Raw genomic sequence first — 20,946 nt, 5'->3', positions numbered from 1 at the left:
CTAGTTGTCCTTAGAGTGGAGGAGGCCCTGTGAGCCTTGGTAGTAAATTTTTGTTTGTGCATTATATTGGTTTTTCTCCAACTGTGCAATTTTTGCTGTAGCAAGAAAACTTGTTTTCATTAAGTAAGTAGTTCATAACCTATCCTGTGTATAATGACTTGTAAGATAAACATAATCATTAACAGCTGTTACATATTGTGAAATGTTTGATGTGTTAAGTTTGTAGCTGCTGTCTTATTACTACCAAAACATAAAAAGCAAAATTGAACTCAAGACAACAAAATGTTTTATGCTAGGACTGTTAGAAATTGCTGTTTAAGAAAACTGAGATCAAAGAGACAGAACTGGGAATTATTTTGAGTCAGGATTGTAGGCTTAGTTGAGATATGATGCTGAGCAATCAACAGTATTCTGTCCATGTGACATTTAGGTTAATTTGAATGACATTGGTAATTGACATTTTTCTGGTAAGTATGTATTTATTAACTCTCAATACAGTGACATTTTCTTTTTGACTGAAAGGTGTGAGATGATTTACCAGATGCCAGATGTGTATGTTTCTTTATTCTTGGTGTTGTGTTTCACTGTGGGGAACCACAAGGAGTTCTTTTAACAATGATGGTTGGGAACAAAATTAAGCCAAGTAGGGTAAACATTGCATCTGAGAACCATTTATTGGTAATGAGAAAGCAAGATAAAAAGGAGTTACTCTACCAAAGAGGGCTAGAGAAGACAGAGCAAGAGGAAGAAAAATGGGATAGAGGGAGAACAGAGGGAAAGGGAGAGCATTACCACTGGAGGTCAGGGAGTGCTGTCTGTGTCCATGGGGCATGGCTGTGGATGGCTACTGTGGCGATGGGCAACCAGACACAAGGGGAGGGGTGCTCGCAAGGGAGAAGGTCCAGCAATCTGGACAGAGTCGCGGTGAGGATCACGGCTGTGGGCAGGCTCGGAGGCAGGCTGGGTTGGACACAGGTGGCTCAGGCAGGGACACAGAGGTGAAGCAGGCAGGGCGCTGGTCAGGGCACAGGGCAGGGCAGACGCGAAGGCGAGCAAGAGCCAGCGAGGACAGGAGAGCCAAAAGGCTGGGGCCAGGGCAAAAGTGTAAGGCTCAAAAACCCTCAACTCAAAAGCAAGTTTCGACAAGCAAGTCTCAAAAAAACCCAGATCATCAAGCCTCCAAAGCAAAAGGACAGCCCCAAGCCAAAAGCCCACACTCAAAGATCATGTTTGAAAAGCCCCCCAGGATTCAAAAGGCAACAGAACGGCCCCCCAGAGCTTCTTGTGCAGTTCTTTTTATGCCCTGGCTCCTCCCAAAGTCCGTCCACCTGCTGACAGGAGACCATTGGCCCGATATCCCAGGGCAATCCATTGGCAGAGACCTTTTGCCACTGACTGGAGAGTGTCTCTGGGGTGCAGTGTCTGTGGTGTCCCCCTGCTGACTGCCTGCAGCCTGTGAGACATGAAATGGCTGCCAAGCAGAGTCCCCCCAGGGACAAGGCTTTCCTCCATCTTCTCCTAGCTGCCTCCTGGACATGTGCAGCCTCTCTCCCACAGGCCTCTGACAGCCATTGTTGAGGCATAACAAAACTGAACTGATTCCTCACACTTGGGCAGAAGCTTTTTTTTTTCCTTTTCTCTCATAATTGTTGTCAAACCCTTCAACAGATGTTTGAATATCCAGGTGCTAGAACAATTCAGGAGCATTTGCAAATTTTGTACCATTTTACCCATGCAGATATTCTCATGGGATAAGAACATTTTGTAAAAGGTAAACTGGAAATATATTTAATTTTTATTGAATTTGCTTTCCAATAGCTAGATTAATTGAAGATTTTTTTATTCTTTTACTCTTTTTTTTTTTATATTCCCTTCTGCCCTTGCCAAAATTATTCTCAGGAGCTTCTTCTGCTGCTTTTCCTCTGTCCAAGGAAGTACCTACTGCTCTTCCCATACAGTAAGAAAATAAGAAATTACACAAAACAAAAATAATTGGTAGGTTCCAAAGAACAGTATCATTGCATTGATGCTACATTTTGACACTGAGGTATTTAATTTTCATTTTCAATTTTCTGATATTTTCAGGTAATTATAGTTAAATGGCTGTAACAAAGCAAGTAATTAATTTTTCTTTCTTGATTTCATGACCCCATTCTCTGCGTTCGTACTCTGCACACTGAATTTACTTGCCACACTTTCCTCTTTTATTAATTATTAAAAGAATAGTGCTGCATAAAATATTGAACTGTTGGCTGACATTAATTTTTTAAATGTAAGCAGAGCAAGAGAGATATTACTAGAAATAATTTCTAGATTTTTTCTTCTCCAAATACAAAAAAAATACAATGCCTGGAAATTAACTGGAAATGCATAGTCATTTTACGAGGTGGCATGAATAGCCTATATGACATACAATTAAATATAATTATTTTTCCATAACTTAATGGCAGTATAAAATTATTTATTTCCTTAGTTATAGGTGAAATTGTGCAATTACAAAAACTGAGACCATAACCAGATGGTATTTCAATTATTTTTTGCAGAATATATAGTCCAGATATTCCTAGGTCAGTCCTATCTTCTCTAATGGTTTACCTGTGAATATTTTCCTTTCCTTACACTTTTACTGTCTGTTAGCTCTTAGTTTTTTTGACATTTTTATCTGCCTCATGCTGTGTTCTTTTACAGGAGATAAAACTGTTCCTTTTGGGTTAGAGCTGCAGCTTATGTGCACTTGGACTTTATTTCAGTTACTTGTTTTAACTGAAGGCCAATCTATTTAGCTTCCTTTAAGAATAGCAAGGCCTCCTTGCTATTCCAGGTTGGTGGTGTTTTTTTGTTTCTTGCCTTTTTTGGGGGGATTGGGGGTGGGTTTTTCGGGTTTTTTTTTTTTGTTTTTTGTTTTTTTTTGTTTTTTTTTTGCTTCTTGTACTTGTAAATATTCATACAAGAATTGAATGGGATTATACATGTCCCTCAGGGCTGATACTGGGGCTGATGCTGTGCAACACCTTTGCTGGTGACAGGGACAGTGGCATGGAGAGCACCCTCAGCAAGCTCCCTGATGACACCACCCTGTGCGGGGCAGGGACATGCCCGGGCAAGGGGTGCCAGCCACAGGGACCTTGGACAGGCTTGGAAAGCGGGACTGTGGGAACATCAAGAAGTTCAACAGAGTGCAAGTGCAAGCTCGTACACCCGGGTCATGGCAATCCCAGGCGCACCCACAGGTCGGGAAGAGAAGTGATTGGGAGCAGCCCTGTGGGGCAGGACTTGGTGGGGATGGCAGATGGAAAACTCCACACGGGCCAGCAGTGTGTGCTCACAGCCCACAAAGGCAGACGTGCCCCGGGCTGTGCCAAAAGCAGCGCGGCCAGCAGGGCGAGGGAGGGGATTCTGCCCCTCTGCTCTGCTCTGCTCTGCTCTGCTCTGCTCTGCTCTGGTGGGACCCCACGGCAGGGCTGTGTCCAGTTCTGGTGTCCCCAACACAAGGAGGACACGGAATGGTAGGAGCAAGTCCAGAGCAGGAACATGAAGTCAATAAACAGACTGGAGCACATCCCCTACAAGGCCAGGCTGACACAGCTGGGGATGTCCAGCCTGGAGAAGGGAAGGTTGTGTGGAGACCTCATGGCAGCCTTGCAGGATCTGAAGGGGCCTGCAGGGAAGCTGGAGAGGGACCCTTCATCAGGAACTGCAATGACAGGACAAGGAGTAATGGCTACAATTCATTCTTAGGTAACCTGTTCCAGTGTCTCACCACCCTTGCAGTAAAAATTTCTTCCCAATATCTAGCGTGAATTTCACTCTTTCACTGTACCCATTACTCCTTGTCCTGTCATTACTATGTGTCTCCACTTTAGAGGCAAGGATGTCCTGTGAAACAGTGTCCAAAGCTTTGCATATGTACAGGTAGACAGTGCCAATTGCTCTGCCCTTATCCACCAGTGCTCCCTTATCCACCAGCAGCTCCATCACAGAAGACAAGATTTCCCTCTGTAAAGCCATGCTGGCTCTCTCCAGTCTCCTCTTTGTTTTCCATGTGTCTTAGCATGGTTTCCAGGAGAATCTGCTTCATAAGCTTGCCTGGCAGATGAGACTTCTCTGTAGATCCCTAGATCTTCTGCTTTCTATTGTCAAAAATGGAGTTTATGTTTCCCTTTTTCCAGTCATCAGAGTCTTTAAAGTCATGCCCTCATGGATTGAGTGTTTTGTGACAGGTACCTACTTTTTCAGACTCTCCATTTGTGACAGTTGCATGGCAGTTATTCCCTCCAGTATTTTAGGACGAGAGTGCTCTTAAGATGTCACTTTAAATTAAAGCCAAGGTTTTGAACAAGATAATTTATTTATATTCTTGATTTAAATTTCAGTAGCCTGCTGAGACTAAATTTACTCAGCCTGTCTTCTCCAGCACAAAGTTAATTTTACTAACTGCATGAAATTTCTGTAAGATACGGAAAACTGTTTTGACTTACAGGTAAAAGATGCTTGTGCAAGCCGGATACTGAAAGATCTTACCCTGCCTGTCACCCTTCTTCTGTCTGAGGTTGTTTTTGCAGTAGCTTCCAGAGAATGCTCTTACTGCCTTTAGCACCTTGAAAGCAATTTTTTTTTAGGTTCTAGAAGGATGGGCAAGATAGCAAGATGTGATTGTACTCTTTCTGAGATTTTTTTTGGTGCCTTTTGAGTTAGTTTAAAGGAATGGCTAATTTTTTTTCTGAAAGGTATTTATTAATATGACCAGTAACTAGTGCCTATGTTAAGCAGGAGGACAGATGGTACTTTCTTCCTTCATTCTTGAAAAGTTAAGCAAATTAATTCCCAAGCTGACATTCAGATTTTCAAAAGACACTATCAACATAAAAAGGAAGGGATCTTAAGTATTAAGTTTTTTATAGAAGCCACAGAAAAATATATTATGCCTCTGCCTTTTTTGAGATGCCTGTAGAACAGGAAAGAATTGTTTAGTGTGCCCTGTGAGACAGATGTACTAACTTTTTTGAGTTCTTGGTGATGCATTATTTTCCAAGTATAATTTTGCATAATGTTGGGTTCTCTTGGAGAGTAAAGCTGGTGAGGATAAAGCTGGTAAGAGTAGTGATGAAGAAATTACCACAGAAAAGATAGAAAGATACTGATATTAAGGAGAGGACTTAAAGCTTTCTGCTAGATCTCCAGTTCTATTATTTAAAATAAAAGCAGAAATCAGTTTCCTGTTTTTACTGACTTAAATTTTTAAAATTTCAAACAGCAGGTCTTTGACCCCATCAAGGCAACACTTTTGCTCCTATCAATTTTGAACAGCTGAAGAAGATCAGCCGGGTCTTTAGTTGCCTGGAGCATGTTCAAGGAAGACTCAGGAAGAAAAACTCTGCCCCCAAGAAACACTGAAGGGTCACAATTTTTTCTGTGGTTCAAATCCTTTGTAAATGCTCAAAGGCTGTAGCATTTGCTGAGGGAATGGTGCATTGGCAGATAAGCCAGTGTTAAGTTAGTGTAACAGTTTGTGAGATTTGCTGAAATTCAAGCTTTTGAAGCAGGAGTCTTCAGTTACAGATAGAAATGAAACTTTTTTTTATGTGTTGCTTCCTACTTCTGATGGCTTGGAAATTAAGTCCCCAAACTCCTTCGCACTTACAAAGAACAGATACACTAATTTCAGTGTCTTGGCTGAATCCCAGTGCATAATTGCATTCAGATTATCTAAATTTCTCTCTAGTTTGACTTGGTTGAGATAGTTTCCATCTTCTTTCTTTTTATTTTTGTGAGCAATATTAAACTGGCTGCTGTTTTTTCAACTTGTCATTTCTGTATTTTGATAGAAATTGATATTATTCCAAAGTGTGCATATGATTTCCAAATTACTTTGAAGCAAAAGCAAACAAGTTGTTGTATTGTCGTATCTGTCATTTTATGGAGAAGCACTTCTAAAATGTCATAATTGTTATTTTGAAATGTACTTAAACAGGTTCTTTTTGTATACTCATTTTGAACTGAGATTTTGAAGTCTGGTGTAGGAGGCAGATAGTCTGATTTTGTTTAAGTTAACTATGAATACTTCTGTAAATTCGAACTAAATTTGTTCAGCTGGATTTGAGATACACAGGTGACAGATAAAGAATTAATGCACATAGATAATGCAGAAACTTGGATGAGATTGTTGCAATACTGTATCTGAAACTATTAACTGCACAAAAGGCAGTGCAAGTTTAGACCTCTTGGGGAAAAATGAAATAAGTCATCTTCCTACCCAATCAAGTCTGAGGACATTTAAATATTTCATATGTCTAGGCATTTTTTCCAAGAGGATATCTTCCTGTGTCTGAAATATTTAGTAACTATGCTAATTTGTTTTTGTTTCTGTATTGTTTCTGCTTTGTTTTACCATTCAGTTTATGCTCTGAGTGGGTGGAGTATTGTATGCTTTATTGGTTCAGTAAATGTATCTAGTTTCAGATTGGAGCTTTGATGAGTCTACCCAATTTGCAGTAGACAAAGACTACCCTGACTGTATTTCAGGTGACTAGGGATGATTTATTTAGGTTGTGCTGCTTTAAAGAGTAGGGTAAAATGCATGCTGAAAGAAGCCTAAGAGACAAACTGTAGCTGGCAGTTGTCTTGATCACGTATTCTTCCTCTGATCTCCACCACTCTCTGTGGTATTTTAATCTTATCCCAAGGAATATGTAATTTTTCAGAAAAATGGTTGGGGACACTTGTTTCCATCCTTTCTCTTTCTACTCACGGAAGAACAAACTTAGTTGCTGCTGCTGTTGCTAGAAAGTTGCCCTTTTGTGCCTTGTCAGTTGTTTGAGAGCTGCAGTTACACACGTTTTGGCTCCATGGTTGTGTGGCAGTGTGCAAGCCTCTTTTCTTTATAGAAGTTGTCTTGCAATCATTGATAAGTTTTCTTTCTCTGGAATGTTGATTATTTCAAGTGTTTTTCAGCATGAGACCCAAGGAATGAAGTATAGAAAGCAGCAGACAGAACTATTCCTAACTCATAGGAAAAAAAGCCTCATGGCGCTGTCCAAGGAGGGGGCAGCCAGTGGGCCTGCAGGTGCTCCATCAGGTGGTTTAAGCCTCTGGAGAGATACTCCATGAAGAATGTAGCTCTCAGCTGTTGAGAAAAAGTGTGAATATATGTCTGCTTTGCTGCTCAAGACATGTCTTGGAGATGTGATGGACTGAGTTCGCTCTGTTTTTTGATATCTAGGTAGAAGTTTCTAAGTAGGGACCCCTTCTTCCAGCATGGTTTTCTGTATACTTCAAATAACTAGGCTTCCTATGCTGTTGTGGTGAAGACGTGGTCACAGAGAGAAGGCATAAAACCAAATAAAACCTTGAGGAATAACAAATGAAAATACTATCTTCTTTTTCTTTTCATTACCTACACTGATGTCTACATTCTACATTTTTTTTTCCTCTGAAGTAATTTTATTCTTTTCTGGTTTTTCCATGCCAAATTGAAAAAGATAGGCAAGAAAAGCTTAATTTTTCTGAATTTTCCTATATTTGAGTAAATTGACTTTTTATAGCTAACTTGCTTGTCCTTTCCAGAATGCCTTTTGCTCTTTTCTTGTTTCCTTTTTTTATTTTACTATTTTAAATTTCATTTAAATTGGGACAAGTAAGGCAGTGGAATTTCATCTTGCTTATTTATGTCTCTTCAGCAGTCTGGAACTTTTCCTTTTATAAATAGGATACCTTGAACTTTAAGGCATGGGTAATTGCTTGTAAGAGAGATGAAGGAAAATAAAATATTTCAAATAAAAGGAAAAACGAGAAAAGTAGAGGAGGAAAGTATTGAATAAAGTGAGGAATGGTGAAAGACTTCTTGCAGGCAAAATGGGAACAATATTATGGCCATGGGGGATCACTTACTCATTTTTTCAAGGAGCAGAAAAATAAAAGACAATTCATGGGATGAGTTTAAAAAAAAAGAAAATTAACTTATTCCTTTATAATGATGTGTCTGGGTTTTTTGTATTGCACTACAATGTTGTTGGAAAAAGAACTGAGAATTTTTGGTTAAGAGTATTGACAATATTGCTAAAACATTATTTGTTTTGCAAATTGCATTTTAGATATATGTGGAGATGGAAATCTTAGGAATACAGGAATAATATCTGAATTTTCACACAGAGTCAAGTAGTGTAAATTGGGTGTTGTTTCAACCACTGTTTAAAAATTTGGTAAAAGCTTTTGGAACTGTTGGTTGAATTAAATTTTCTTTTCTTAAAATCCTTTAATTTTCAAGATAGTCTAAAGTGTTTATCACTTCAGGCAGAGCCAGTAAATTATTTTCAGACAGGATTCCGAATAGTTCTAATCAATCTAATAAACCTAATTCGTTGTGTGAATAAATAGTTTATAGAAGTCTGAGATTCAGAACTTTGACAAATAATATTTTGCCAAGATAGAAAATGTTAATGACTATATGGCCATTGTAGCTTGCATGTTTGTGTGTGTTTAGAGTAATAAAAAAAGCATAAGTGAATAAATCTGTTTTTGTTATAGCATATATATATGACAACTGAAATCAGTTGCTGAAATTTCACTTACTCTTTCTCTAACAAAAAATTGTATTTCCTTTGCACATTCATACAGTTACAGTTTTGCAGTTTTTATTTGTGATGGTGGCTCACGTGTATTACACTGAACAGTAGCATGGCAATGGCATTTGGAAGACCAAAAAGAAAAGAAGATGAGTGAACGCAGAGGGAAAGGGGATGTGTTTTGCTCGGTATAGAGAATAGGTATCTCATGTGTTATCCTGGCCCATTTATTTTACTAGAGTTTGCTATTTTTCAGGTGCAGTTAAAACCCAGTATTTCAAGTCAATATGTAATTCGTACACAACCAACAAACACCTGTCTGTCTACTCTTGAATGTGCAGCTGTTGCTCTTTCCATCATGGAAAAAAATAAGAGTATACAAGAGGTATGTAAACTTAAATACCTGAGTTTTTCTGTTATGAATGGTACAGGGGCAGCAAAGGTACTTAGCTGTTAATGTAGAACTTGACAGTTAAAATCTTAATGACATTTGTAATAGTTTTTTCGCATAGCAAACTAAAACACGAATGCAGCAACGGATACCATTTTTCATTTTTTAACTCTGGAGCGTTCAAATTACTGTGACTCTTTCACGTTGTGCTCCAACAGCGAACACAACAAAGTGATCTTTAACTCTGAAAAACCTAATTCATTTTGTGACAGGAGATAAGGTATGTTACTGCATGGAAAGAGGTAAATTGTTTTCTCCAAAAACTAGACAGCAGAGATGATCTGAATACCCTCTTACAGCTATCTTGAAGATTAAATGCTTTTTTAAGCCAGGTCCTCTGATCTCCTGCATTCCTCAGTCATGGAATGTAACCCACTGGGTTATGTCTGCCTACCAGCTGGCTCACAACTCTTACATGTCACTGGAGGAATTTGGGACTTAATAGTTCTTTAGTTTAAGTTTATCCCAGGTCAGAGAATACTAATTGGACATTAGCCTTTCCTTGTAAATTGTGATCCCACTAGTCTGTGATGGAAGAGGTCATTAAGAAAATGTCCTTCTTAATCTTTTGTTGCTGACATTAGTAATATCAATTTAATAAGCCCTCTGAAAAACACCTACAAGTACTTTTACGCCACTGAGCCAAGTCTGCAATTCAACTGTGTGCCCAGAATTCTGTAGTGAATGATCTGTGAAAAAAGATTTAAAGCCCATCCGTGTGCCCCCTACATGCTAGTCTTCACCCTGGAGTGCTCATATTGCTCTCCATCAGCTAGCTAATATTTTCGTATATTAGCTATGAGACATCTGCCTACTAAAAAAGGTGTCCAGGTCAAAAATTGCTCCTGCAGCTGGGATGATATATAGTAGGCCATCTCTGTGTCTGCCTCTGTGACACTAGACTCACCGTAACTTTAAATTAATTGGATATAAAACCCAGATTTGGACAAAGTGTATGGACACACAAGAGAATGAGGCTCAGAAATTGGAACTCCAAGTAAAGATGGTTTTCAAGAACTTGTGTATATTTGTGGGGTTTTATATTTACCTTTCCTTTGTTGTGCTAGGACAACATATTTTTCCTTCACTAGAACTTCTGTCTTACAGTGAATGCTTAGTTAATGTCTATAGTTACCAGTCTTATATTCTGATTCACCCCTACCACTGAGAATTGGCCCAGCCTACTTTTCAAAGACAAAATTTCTGTTTTCTCTAAGCATTGCAGTAGCCAAGAGCTACATTAATGCATTTTTTATACCATCTCTGACCTGAGTGCTATTCCCAGCATATGAGACAGTGAACTGAAGTTGAGAGCCATGGAAATTAAAACCCTGCTGGTTTGGTAACCAGTATGTCACTTAATTTTCCTGTGTGCTCTTAAGAGTCATATTTTTCTCAGTAGAATCTCAGCTCCTGCTGACTGCAGTTACACATGTGATTGCTTTACACCTTTACATCTGCACATAGGGCCCCCCTGACTTAGCCAGGCAACCAGAAAATTAAGAGTCTACAGTTAGGGATCACTTGAGATACATTTGGTTTGTGTGGCTTCATTAATTCTACGCAATACCTCTGGGCAGAAGCAGGGACACAGTTGTGTCTCCAGGATTGCAGTCCAGGTACCTTGATCGTGAGTCCCTCCTCTCTTCCTAAAACCCTGCCTCAAGAGATTTTTGTGCAAGCACAAGCAGCTTAGTTATTGTGACTTATTTTATTGCAGCTTGTTGACCGAGCCGCAGTAATTGATTGTAGTCCATTGCTGAGGTCAACTCAAAGCCATAACTTACAGTAATGTGGCTGGGGCTGAAGTCAAGATTGAGTGGTTCCAAAGGAAGGAGTGAGGGATGGCACCATGCAGGTCATGTATGACTGCTCTGTGATTCTTTTCAGTACATCTTCTGTTCAGGTCCACCTTTTGTGTCTCCAAAGGGTATATTTTAACAGCATTTATCATCCAAATTGTATTTTATTAGCATTTTTAAGTAGTCATTGAATTAAAAAACGGTAATGATTGATGTCTCTAAAATACCTTTCTAAAAGCTTGGGGTTCTTTTGTCCCCCACCCCTTCATGTTTCTGCAGACTATACTCCATCCACTTCAAGCTTTATGCTCTTTCCAACTTCAGCATGGTGCCCAGATCCATCACAGCAAGGAACATCTTCTCAAAAATGGCTTATATGACAAGCCCATGCCAAAGAATAAACGCAAACTCAGAAGAATGGAGCTTCTGGTGAATAATGTTAAAATATAAGAAAGCTGTATGGACTGTACAGAGGGATATATTTGCAGCTAGCAAATGAATATGAATGTGGATTTGATCCAAACAGTTGACTATACTCTAATAAAACACCTTTTAGGTCCTTCTTCGGCAAGAGTTTATCTACCAGTGTGACAAACAGTAATGGACAAGCTTTTTCATTTATGCACTAACCCAGGTGCCTTTGTTCAGATGATGGAGGAGCATTCTCATTTCCTGTAGAGAAGAGGAAGAAAATTGAACATAATTTAGAGTTATGTTATCGCTTGGGTGTCAGATATGATCCTCAGTATGACTGGATGAATTTATTTTGGAGAGACTTTTACCAGTACAAAAAGAGAAGAAATGTGAATATGGATGTGATAGAATGGTAAGGCCTCAACAGTTAGAATTATGTTGAATATTACTGAGGTTTTTATCTTCAGTATCTAACTACAGTAGACTTTCAAAGCGTAATTCCCGATATTCTTTAGTTCAGATGAACATAAGGCATGTTATTTGGACAGTTCTTTCTAACTTTGAGATTTTTATTTCTTCTGTAATTAGAACTCCTTTTTGTAAATTTACTTATTTTTTTACAATGTAGTCAGGTTTAGTTTCTCCCAGAATTAATTTTTAAATTAAGTCTGCCTATGTTTTTACAAGAAATTGAACAATTCTGACTTACGAAAAGTAGAAATCGTGATTTTTGGAATTATAACTCAGGTGCTTTGCTTTTACTTGAGAAAAATTAGTCTTCCACAGATGGGGAGATGTTGTGGATGTAAATACATCATACTCATACTCTGACATACAATGATTATGCTACTAAAGGAATTAAACAAGCCCAGTGCAAACTGCTCTGTACGAAGTATGATGCAATGACAAATGATTATATCTGGTTACAGCCAACTAACATAATTAGTGATCCTCTAGGCTTCTATAATTGTATTTAGGCTTCTATAAATGTGTTTAGTTTTTAACTTCTAACAGTGATATAAATGTACTTCTTCCTAATGGGAATTGCTAGAAGCAGAAGACTTGGGTATTTTTACAGGCTTTCTGAAATAATATTTTATGATCTGGAGGGAAAAGTAAAGTGAAGTAAAGGTTCTGATAGTCCTTTCTTCTACATAGATGCCTCCTGCATTTAAGAGATTAAAATGATAATTGTTTGTCTTTACTGTCAGTTCCCCTCTAGGTAACAACATGAAGCTAATTGGGTACTAATTAGTCTTAGAAAAAGATATTTTGTCTTTAATTTATGATCTGTAAGACAAGAAACTACAGGAGTGTGGTGTAGGTGGGATGAGGGTATGTGTAAGCACAACTAAATGAAAGCTTTTCTGCAATTAATAAGAGAGGTCAAAATTAGGTCAGAGATTAGCTAAGAAGTTTTAGTTGACCCTGAGCTAATAGTGACCTTTTGTTTAGGCACGGATAAACAATATAATTTGTCTGGCTATGTGAGCAAAGCTTATATAACCTTTTCCTCTTCTCCTGGTCCAGATAAATCCAGTGTCTGTCACTAAATTCAGCAAAGCTGAATTAGTTTTGACAAATCTGAAGCAAACCAGTCTCATATGATTAATGATAGCATAGATGCACTTTTGTTCACATTGGAACAGAGCAAGGGCATGTTTATTCCTGTAGCACACCAATCTCCAGGCTAACTTGGAGTCTGAAGTTGAAGTCTTGTGTAATTTGTGTGCAGAGCCTTGTGTGGGATGCTGTGTCCACTTAACTGCTAGACTGGTAATCTTCCTTCCCTGTGCCCTGGGACATGGTCAGTAATTCCTTGAGGAAACATGGGTATCAATTAGGCTTTATTGTTCATGTCATATTTACATACATGGATGATGTTTGCATTTGATGTTGTATACGTTAATTTAATTTACCTTATTTTAAATTGATCTCCAGAAGCAGTGTATCTTTTGGCTTACATTTTGAAGTTTATTTTACTAGGCAGAAGATTTAATGTGTCTTTACATAATATGTGAGTTTATATTATAGAGAACAGAAAGAAATTTGTATTACAGCCTGGGATTCATAGCCATCTGCAAAATGCCTTAGAATTAGTGAGCCCCCCAATTATGATTCATCTGCAAGACGGATCACTGCCTCTAGCGTCAGGAAGAAAAGAAGGGTAATTGTGGTAGGTGATTCCCTCCTGAAGGGAACTGAGGGCCCCATATGTGGACCAGACCCATCCCACAGGGAAGTCTGTTGCCTCCCTGGGGCCCGGGTACAAAATATCACTGAGAGACTTCCTGGGCTGATTCAGCCCTCTGATTATTACCCACTGCTGATACTCCAGGCTGGCAGTGATGAGATTGAGAAGAGGATCGTCAAGGCAATTAGAAAGGACTTCAGGGTACTGGGTCAGGTAGTTGATAGGGCAGGAGCACAGGTAGTGTTCTGCTCAGTCCCTTTGGTGGTGGAGGAAAATGATGAAAGAAACAGAAGAATCCGCATCATCAACAAGTGGCTTAAGGGTTGGTGTCATTGGCAAAATTTTGGATTCTTTGATCATGGGGAAACTTTTACAGCATCTCTCTGCTGGAACCAGATGGGGTACACCTCTCTGTTAAGGGCAAAAGGTTTTTAGCTCATGAACTGGCAGACCTCATTGAGAGAGCTTTAAACTAGGTTTGAAGGGGGAAGGGGAACCAGCTGAGCTATCTGGAAACAGGCCCAAGGGTTGCAAGGCTGAGTTAGGGGTGAAGTCAGTTGCCCAGATGAGGTGCATGTATACCAATGCACGCAGCTTGGGCAACAAACAAGAAGAGCTGGAGGCCATGGTGCAACTGCAGAGCTATGATGTAGTTGCCATCACGGAAACGTGGTGGGATGACTCACATAACTGGAGTACTGCACTGGATGGATACAGGCTCTTCAGGAGAGACAGGAAAGGAAGAAGAGGAGGTGGCGTAGCCCTTTATATTAAGCAAACTTTTCATGCCATCGAAATTGAAACTAAGGAAGATGGAGTTGAATGTCTATGGGTAAGAATAAAGGGGAAGGCCAACAAGGCTGACACCATACTGGGAGTCTGTTATCGTCCACCCGACCAGGAAGAAGAGGTAGATCACTTATACTATAAGCAGCTAGGTAATGTTTCAAGATCATCAGCCCTTGTTCTTGTGGGTGACTTCAACCTACCAGACATCTGCTGGGAACTTAATACAGCAGTAAAGAGGCAGTCCAGGAAATTCTTAGAATGTATGGAGGACAACATTTTGTTGCAGCTGGTGGGTGAACCCACCAGGGGAGGGACTATGTTAGATCTGCTGTTTGCAAATAGAGATGGGCTGGTAGAAGATGTGGTGGTTGGAGGTCGCTTGGGGCAGAGAGATCACAAAATAATAGAGTTCTCAATATTTGGTGAAGTCAGGAAGAGCACCAGTAAAACTCTTGCGTTGGACTTCCGGAGGGTGGACTTTGGCCTGTTTAGGAGACTTATTCAGAGCGTCCCTTGGGAAGCAGTCCTAAAAAACAAAGGAGTTCAGGAAGGGTGGGCATACCTCAAAACAGAGATCTTGAGGGCGCAGGAACAGACCATCCCTGTGTGCTGAAAGATCAGTCAGTGGGGTAAACGTCCAGCCTGGCTGGGCAAGGAGATTTTGGAGGAACTTAAGAATAAAAAGAGGATGTATCAGCATTGCAGGAAGGGTCAGGTCTTAAGGAAGTATTCAAGAAGGCTGCTAGAGCATGCAGAAAAAAAAATTAGGGAGGCCAAAGCTCAGTTTGAGCTTAGAATGGCAACTTCTGTAAAGGATAATAAAAAATGTTTTTACAAATACATTAATGTAGAAGGAAAGGTAAGACCAGCCTTTGTTCTTTACTGGACAAAGGAGGGAACTTAGTATCTGAAGATGAGGAAAAGGCAGAAGTGCTTAATGCCTATTTTGCCTCAGTTTTTAGTGGGAAGATGACTTGCCCTCAAGACTCCCGTCCATCTGGGCTGGTTGATGGTGACAGGGAGCAGAATTGTTCCCCCATTATCCAAGAGGAGGCAGTCATAGAACTATTGAAATGCTTGGATATTCATAAATCTATGGGACCAGACAGGATCCACCCCGGGGTAATGAGAGAGCTGGCAAACGAGCTTGCAAAGCCACTCTCCATCATTTACCAACAGTCATGGCTCACTGGTGAGGTTCCGGATGACTGAAAGCTGGCCAATGTGATACCCATTCACAAAAAAGGTGCAAAGGAAGATCCTGGCAATTATAGACCAGTCAGCCTGACCTCAGTACCTGGCAAAATAATGGAACAGTTTATGTTATGCACCATCACGCAAAATTTACAAGATGGCCAGGGTATCAGACCCAGCCAGCATGGGTTTAGGAGGGGTAGGTCATGTTTGACCAACCTGGTCACCTTTTATGACCAGGTAACCCGCCTAGTGGATGCAGGGAAGGCTGTAGATGTTGTTTACTTGGATTTCAGCAAGGCCTTTGACACTGTCTCCCACAGCATACTCCTAGACAAGCTGGTAGCCCGTGGCTTGGACAGGAGCACTCTTTGCTGGGTTCAGAACTGGCTGCATGGCCGGGCCCAGAGAGTGGTGGTGAATGGTGCTGCATCCAGCTGGCGGCCAGTCACCAGTGGTGTCCCTCAGGGGTCTGTGCTGGGGCCAGTTCTGTTTAATATTTTTATTGATGACATGGATGAGGGTTTAGAGTCCTTTATTAGCAAATTTGCAGATAACACTAAGCTGGGAAACGTGTGTTGATCTGTTAGAGGGACAGAGGGCTTTGCAGAGGGACTTGGAACGGTTGGATGGATGGATGGGCAGAATCTAATGGGATGAAGTTCAATAAGTCCAAGTGCCGAGTCCTGCACTTTGGCCACAAAAACCCCCTGCACCGATATAAGCTGGGGACGGTGTGGCTGGACAGTGCTCAGGTGGAAAGGGACCTGGGGCTGCTGGTCCACAGCCGGCTGAGCATGAGCCAGCAGTGTGCCCAGGTGGCCAAGAAGGCCAATGGCTCCTGGCCTGTGTCAGGAACGGTGTGGCCAGCAGGAGCAGGGAGGTCATTCTGCCCCTGTACTCAGCACTGGTGAGGCCTCACCTGGAGCACTGCGTCCAGTTCTGGGCCCCTCACTTTAGGAGGGACGTTGAGATGCTTGAGCGAGTCCAAAGGAGAGCAACGAGGCTGGTGAGGGGCTTGGAGCACAAGCCGTATGAAGAACGTCTGAGGGAGCTGGGGTTGTTCAGCCTGGAGAAAAGGAGACTCAGAGGTGACCTTATCGCTCTCTTCAACTTCCTGAAGGGTGGCTGTGGTGAGCTGGGGGTCGGTCTCTTTCTCCGGACAACAACAGGCAGAACAAGAGGACACAGTCTCAAGCTGCGCCAAGGGGGATACAGGCTAGAATTAAGGAGGAAGTATTTTACAGAAAGAGTGGTCAAATACTGGAATCATCTACCCAGGGAGGTGGTGGAGTCACCATCCCTCGAAGAGTTTTAAAAAAGATTGGATGTGGCACTTGGTGCTATGATCTAGTTGAGGTGTTAGAACATGGGTTGGACTAGATGATCTTAAAGGTCTCTTCCAACCTAGAATTTGTGTGATTCTGTGATTCTGTAATTACAGGATCAGAGAAATAGTTGCCTTAATTGAGTTATAATCCTATGTTAAATGCTCTTGTACGTGGAATCTGTGCAGAGTTTTCATGTTTTTCAGCAATGGAGACATTCTACACCTCATACAGAAGGCACTTTTTCACTTTGTTGATTCCTCAGTTCTTTTAATTTTGCTCCTGTGGATAACAGGTTTTTGTAGGATCTCATGCTGGATGCATGGAAGCCTTTAATTGCTAATTTCCTCTGTTGTACAATACCAGATCAATCAATATGCAACTGTTACTGAAAAAATTAAAACCAATGCATTGCAAACCTCCAGGCATTTTAATTTTTTGAGTTTTTTTGTATGTCCCAGCTCAGCTATAATGTAATGGACATTTAGGTGCAGCACAGCAGTCACATGAAGTTCAGTTTCAGATTTGTTTGAAGCTAGTAGACACGAAATACAGTACTTTTTAGGTGGAATTTGCATAATTTTGAAAATATGCACAGGGTAAGATGAAGAATTTAGAAAGTTTGTTTTCAGATCTTTTGGATTCAGAATTTGCCAATAAATACATTACCTCAAAGAAATGAATACTCTGAAGTCCAAACTCTTGACAGAAGCTATGTGTGATGAAGTAGCACTCTTTGTAAGCAATTTCATTAGAATAAATTTAATTTGCAATTTTACTTGGCTGTAATGGTAAATCCATTTCATTTTTCCCTTACCAAAAGATTAATGAGTGAAACCCACCAGTCTAACTAGGTATTGATTAAAAATGAAGGAATGTGTTTGCTTCTCATGTTTGGTCCTTTGTCCTTGTCCACTTTGTACTTTCAAATATTGCTACCAAAATGAAAGCTGATTTCTGTGTGCTGCAGTCTCATGTGTTGGGAAATTGGTGGCATGGATAGCCGGCTTTTGAACACATGCAAATGTTTTTCAAAGGTGCACACCATATTTTCATAGTGAGTAGGAGTAAGTCTATGGAAAAAAGACAAGGATGGAAATGTTATAAAACAAAAACACAAACCACACCTCCCCTTTTGTTTAGAATGCTTTCTTATTAAAGAGATGCTCAGGACAAACATAAATGTATTTTTCTTCAACATTGTACTTTTGTTGCCTCATAACCCCATACTACCAGTAAATTACTCTTTTATTAGTTTTTCTTGAGATAAAGAGGAAACTTTTCAAGTGACTTCAAAAGAGGCAAAAATTATTTTAAGACCAAGGGTTTTCTTCTCAACTGCTAACCTAGATAAAAAGTTGCTTATGTTGCATTATTTTCTACAACTTCCCTGCTTGTTTTGAAATTTAATTAAAAAATGGACTTTTTAAAAGAGATAGTGGTTCATGCTTTTCTCTTGATGTTTGTGTGTTTTATGTCTATATACATGAATGCACATAAATTATATATTTGTTTCTGCCTCAAAGCAATAAAGTACCTAATTTACTGTGGTGTGTTCCACTGCATCTCTTCAGAAATGAATTTGTTCACATGTGCTGATATTACAAATCCTAGTCCTTTTTTTTCTGTCTGTTTAACACCATTAATGAGTTAATGAAGAGATACAGCTTTGTGTGTGCTATTTGAAGAAAAATGGTTCCTTTGTTATTCAGTGAAACCTGCATGAAGACTAAAGTGCTGTGGCAATTTCTCAGGCATTTCAGTTTCAGAGCCCTCTTCAGTCTTTCTGCAGTGGTGGCTGACTGCTGTTTGGTGCCATACAAGCATGCACATCTTCCCGCACTGAAACACCACCCAAGTGCTGCATCCCCCGCTCTGTCCCCTAGTAGGTGCAATGAGAAGAAAACCAAAATGACAGAACTGTTTCTGTTCTTTTGCAGCCATTTCTTATCTCCCTTCTACAAAATGTGCACTTCAGGGACTTTCTTATTGCTTTGGTTATGAGGTTTGTTCCTTGTATTCCAATTCACAATCCTTCCAGACTCCCAGCCCTGAGAGCTGCTGCTTTTGTCTCATAGGCACAGATAACAGACAAAAATTAAGAGAAGTAGGTTTTAAGTGGGACGAGAGACTGTTTTGGTTTAACCCAAGCCAACAGCCAAGCCCCAGGCAGCCACTTGTTTGCTACCACACCAGCAGGATCGGGAAGAGAACTAGAAAGGTAAGAGAACTCATGGATTGAGGTAAACAGGTAAATAGGGAAAACAAAAATTGTTCACAATAGCAAAGCAAAATAAAGAACTAATTCACTGCCTCCTGTGGGCAGGCAGGTGTTCAGCCATCTCCAGGAGAACAGGGCCCCATCACGTGTAACAGATTTGGGAATACAAATGCCATCACTCTGAACATTCCTCTCTTCCTTCTTCCACTGGCTTTATATGTCGAGCAGGATGTCATTCAGCCTGACATGACAGGCTGCATGTCTGTCAGGCAAATATCCCTTTGCCTGTAAGAATCTGCGAGTTGGGGTCACCTGTCCTGGGTGTGTCTCCTCCTGGGCTCCCATGCACTCCCAACTCCCTCACCAGTGTGACAGTACAAACAGCAAAAAAGGCCTTGGCTCTGTGTAAGCCCTGCTCAGCAATAACAAACATCTCTGAGTTATCAGCCCTGTGTTCAGCATAAATCCAAAACACAGCCCGTATTAGTCACTGTGGAAGGAAACGAACTCTACCACAGCCAAACAAGTACAGAGACTTAGGTAAAAGTTATTTCTGTTGTTAGGGTATGTCTGCTGTAAAGCTTGGTACTTGTCGCTGTAGCTTGGTGTTCCACATAATACCAGGATTGTCCTGTTTATGAAGTATATCTTAGGTTGGCTGCCTTGGTTTAGTGGTTTAATATTAACTAAATATTTCTTTGAATTCCACTGTATTTCCTAAAAGATGCTAACTACCTTTGTAGGTGGGAAGGTACCTCTGTCAGTAAGCAGCAGCAGAATTGCTCTACCTATGGGACCATGGAAGCAGTAACAGCCTCAGTAGCTGTAACTGAAAGATTCTTTTGGACTTGCATGCTAAGATTTGCTCTCAGTGAAGAAAGATATTAAAGAGTATATACAAGTTACTTAAAGCACATGAAGACATACCAACTTCATGTGTTAGTGGAAGAGAACTACAAAAATATTTTGCAAATTATTAATATAGAAACAATTTTCTGCTTATATACTTGAATGGAAATATAGATAATGTATTTACAAAATGCATTTTAATTTTAGAAGTTTATCACCATTCTGAAATATGTTTTAAAAGGAAAATTAAATTTCTATGAAACAAAAAGTCTTGCTTTTAGTTGCTTGTTTTCCTTTTATTGATGACTCATATATATATATATGTATGTATGTAAAATGCGTAGATAAAAGTAAAAATAAATTTCTAGTGGGATTTTTATATGTTCATTTTAAAGATATTTTCAGATGGATACACTGAGAAATGGGTCATATACTTGTCATGATTAAGCATTTGCAGAATTGAGGTCATGTACATTACGTTTGATTTTTTTCCATAATTACCAGAAGAAGGTAATGAGGAAAAAATTATACTGTTCTATGTTAATGTTTCAGCTTATGGTGCTTCATTATACTTGAAGTAGTCCTCTAAGGGATTTTAAGTTCATCCAAAATCAAGTTCCCTGTTTTTTTCAGGCATTAGATAGGATGTCTTCAGTCAGTGCTAGATGTGCTGGTGTATGCCAAGTATGGAGTCAGTATTGTGGGGAATACTAGGTTCAATGAAAAGTTCATTCATATAATTTTCCCTAGAAATATTATGTGGATTTTCTGTTTCACAGCAAATTAAATTCCATAGAGTAGTGCTGGGTTTGCTTTTTGATGTTTTTTTCATGGGAGTTTAATAGAGCTGTACATAACTGGAATCTTACTAGTCATTCTCTTTCATTCTGAAATATATCAATAATGGATTAGTTAATGAAAGGTGCTAGTAGTCAGGTATTTGCCAAAAACATTGAATAATTATGGTCTGTGACCCTTGTCTTATCTAAAGACATTTTCTTTAATTTCTTTGAGCAGGCATTGGTAGTAGATGAAGTACATACTTTAGTTATCTTGAAACTGTTGTGAGATTATCATTCTCTTGGCTTCATTCACCTGTGTCCTGCCAGACAGACAACATTTCTCCCCTCTAGGGAGCACTTA

At 39.9% G+C, this 20,946-nt stretch overlaps 1 protein-coding gene across 1 annotated transcript in view; it reads left to right on the top strand.

Annotated features, from left to right (window-relative positions):
- DTWD2 (DTW domain containing 2) overlaps positions 1–11,400 on the top strand; it is a 62,446-nt gene extending 51,046 nt beyond the window's left edge. Inside the window, exons 5-6 of the mRNA XM_058824252.1 lie at positions 8,818–8,946; positions 11,094–11,400. Of these exons, the coding sequence (XP_058680235.1) occupies positions 8,818–8,946; positions 11,094–11,264 (300 nt within the window). The 3' untranslated portion in view covers positions 11,265–11,400. The remainder of the gene's footprint in view (positions 1–8,817; positions 8,947–11,093) is intronic.
- Positions 11,401–20,946: the final 9,546 nt, after the last annotated feature.

This window comes from Ammospiza caudacuta, chromosome Z (assembly GCF_027887145.1).
Source record: "Ammospiza caudacuta isolate bAmmCau1 chromosome Z, bAmmCau1.pri, whole genome shotgun sequence".
NCBI classification, from domain to species: Eukaryota; Metazoa; Chordata; class Aves; order Passeriformes; family Passerellidae; genus Ammospiza; species Ammospiza caudacuta.
The sequence above is the reverse complement of the archived record's forward strand: the minus strand, read 5'-3'. Positions and strand labels throughout refer to the sequence as shown.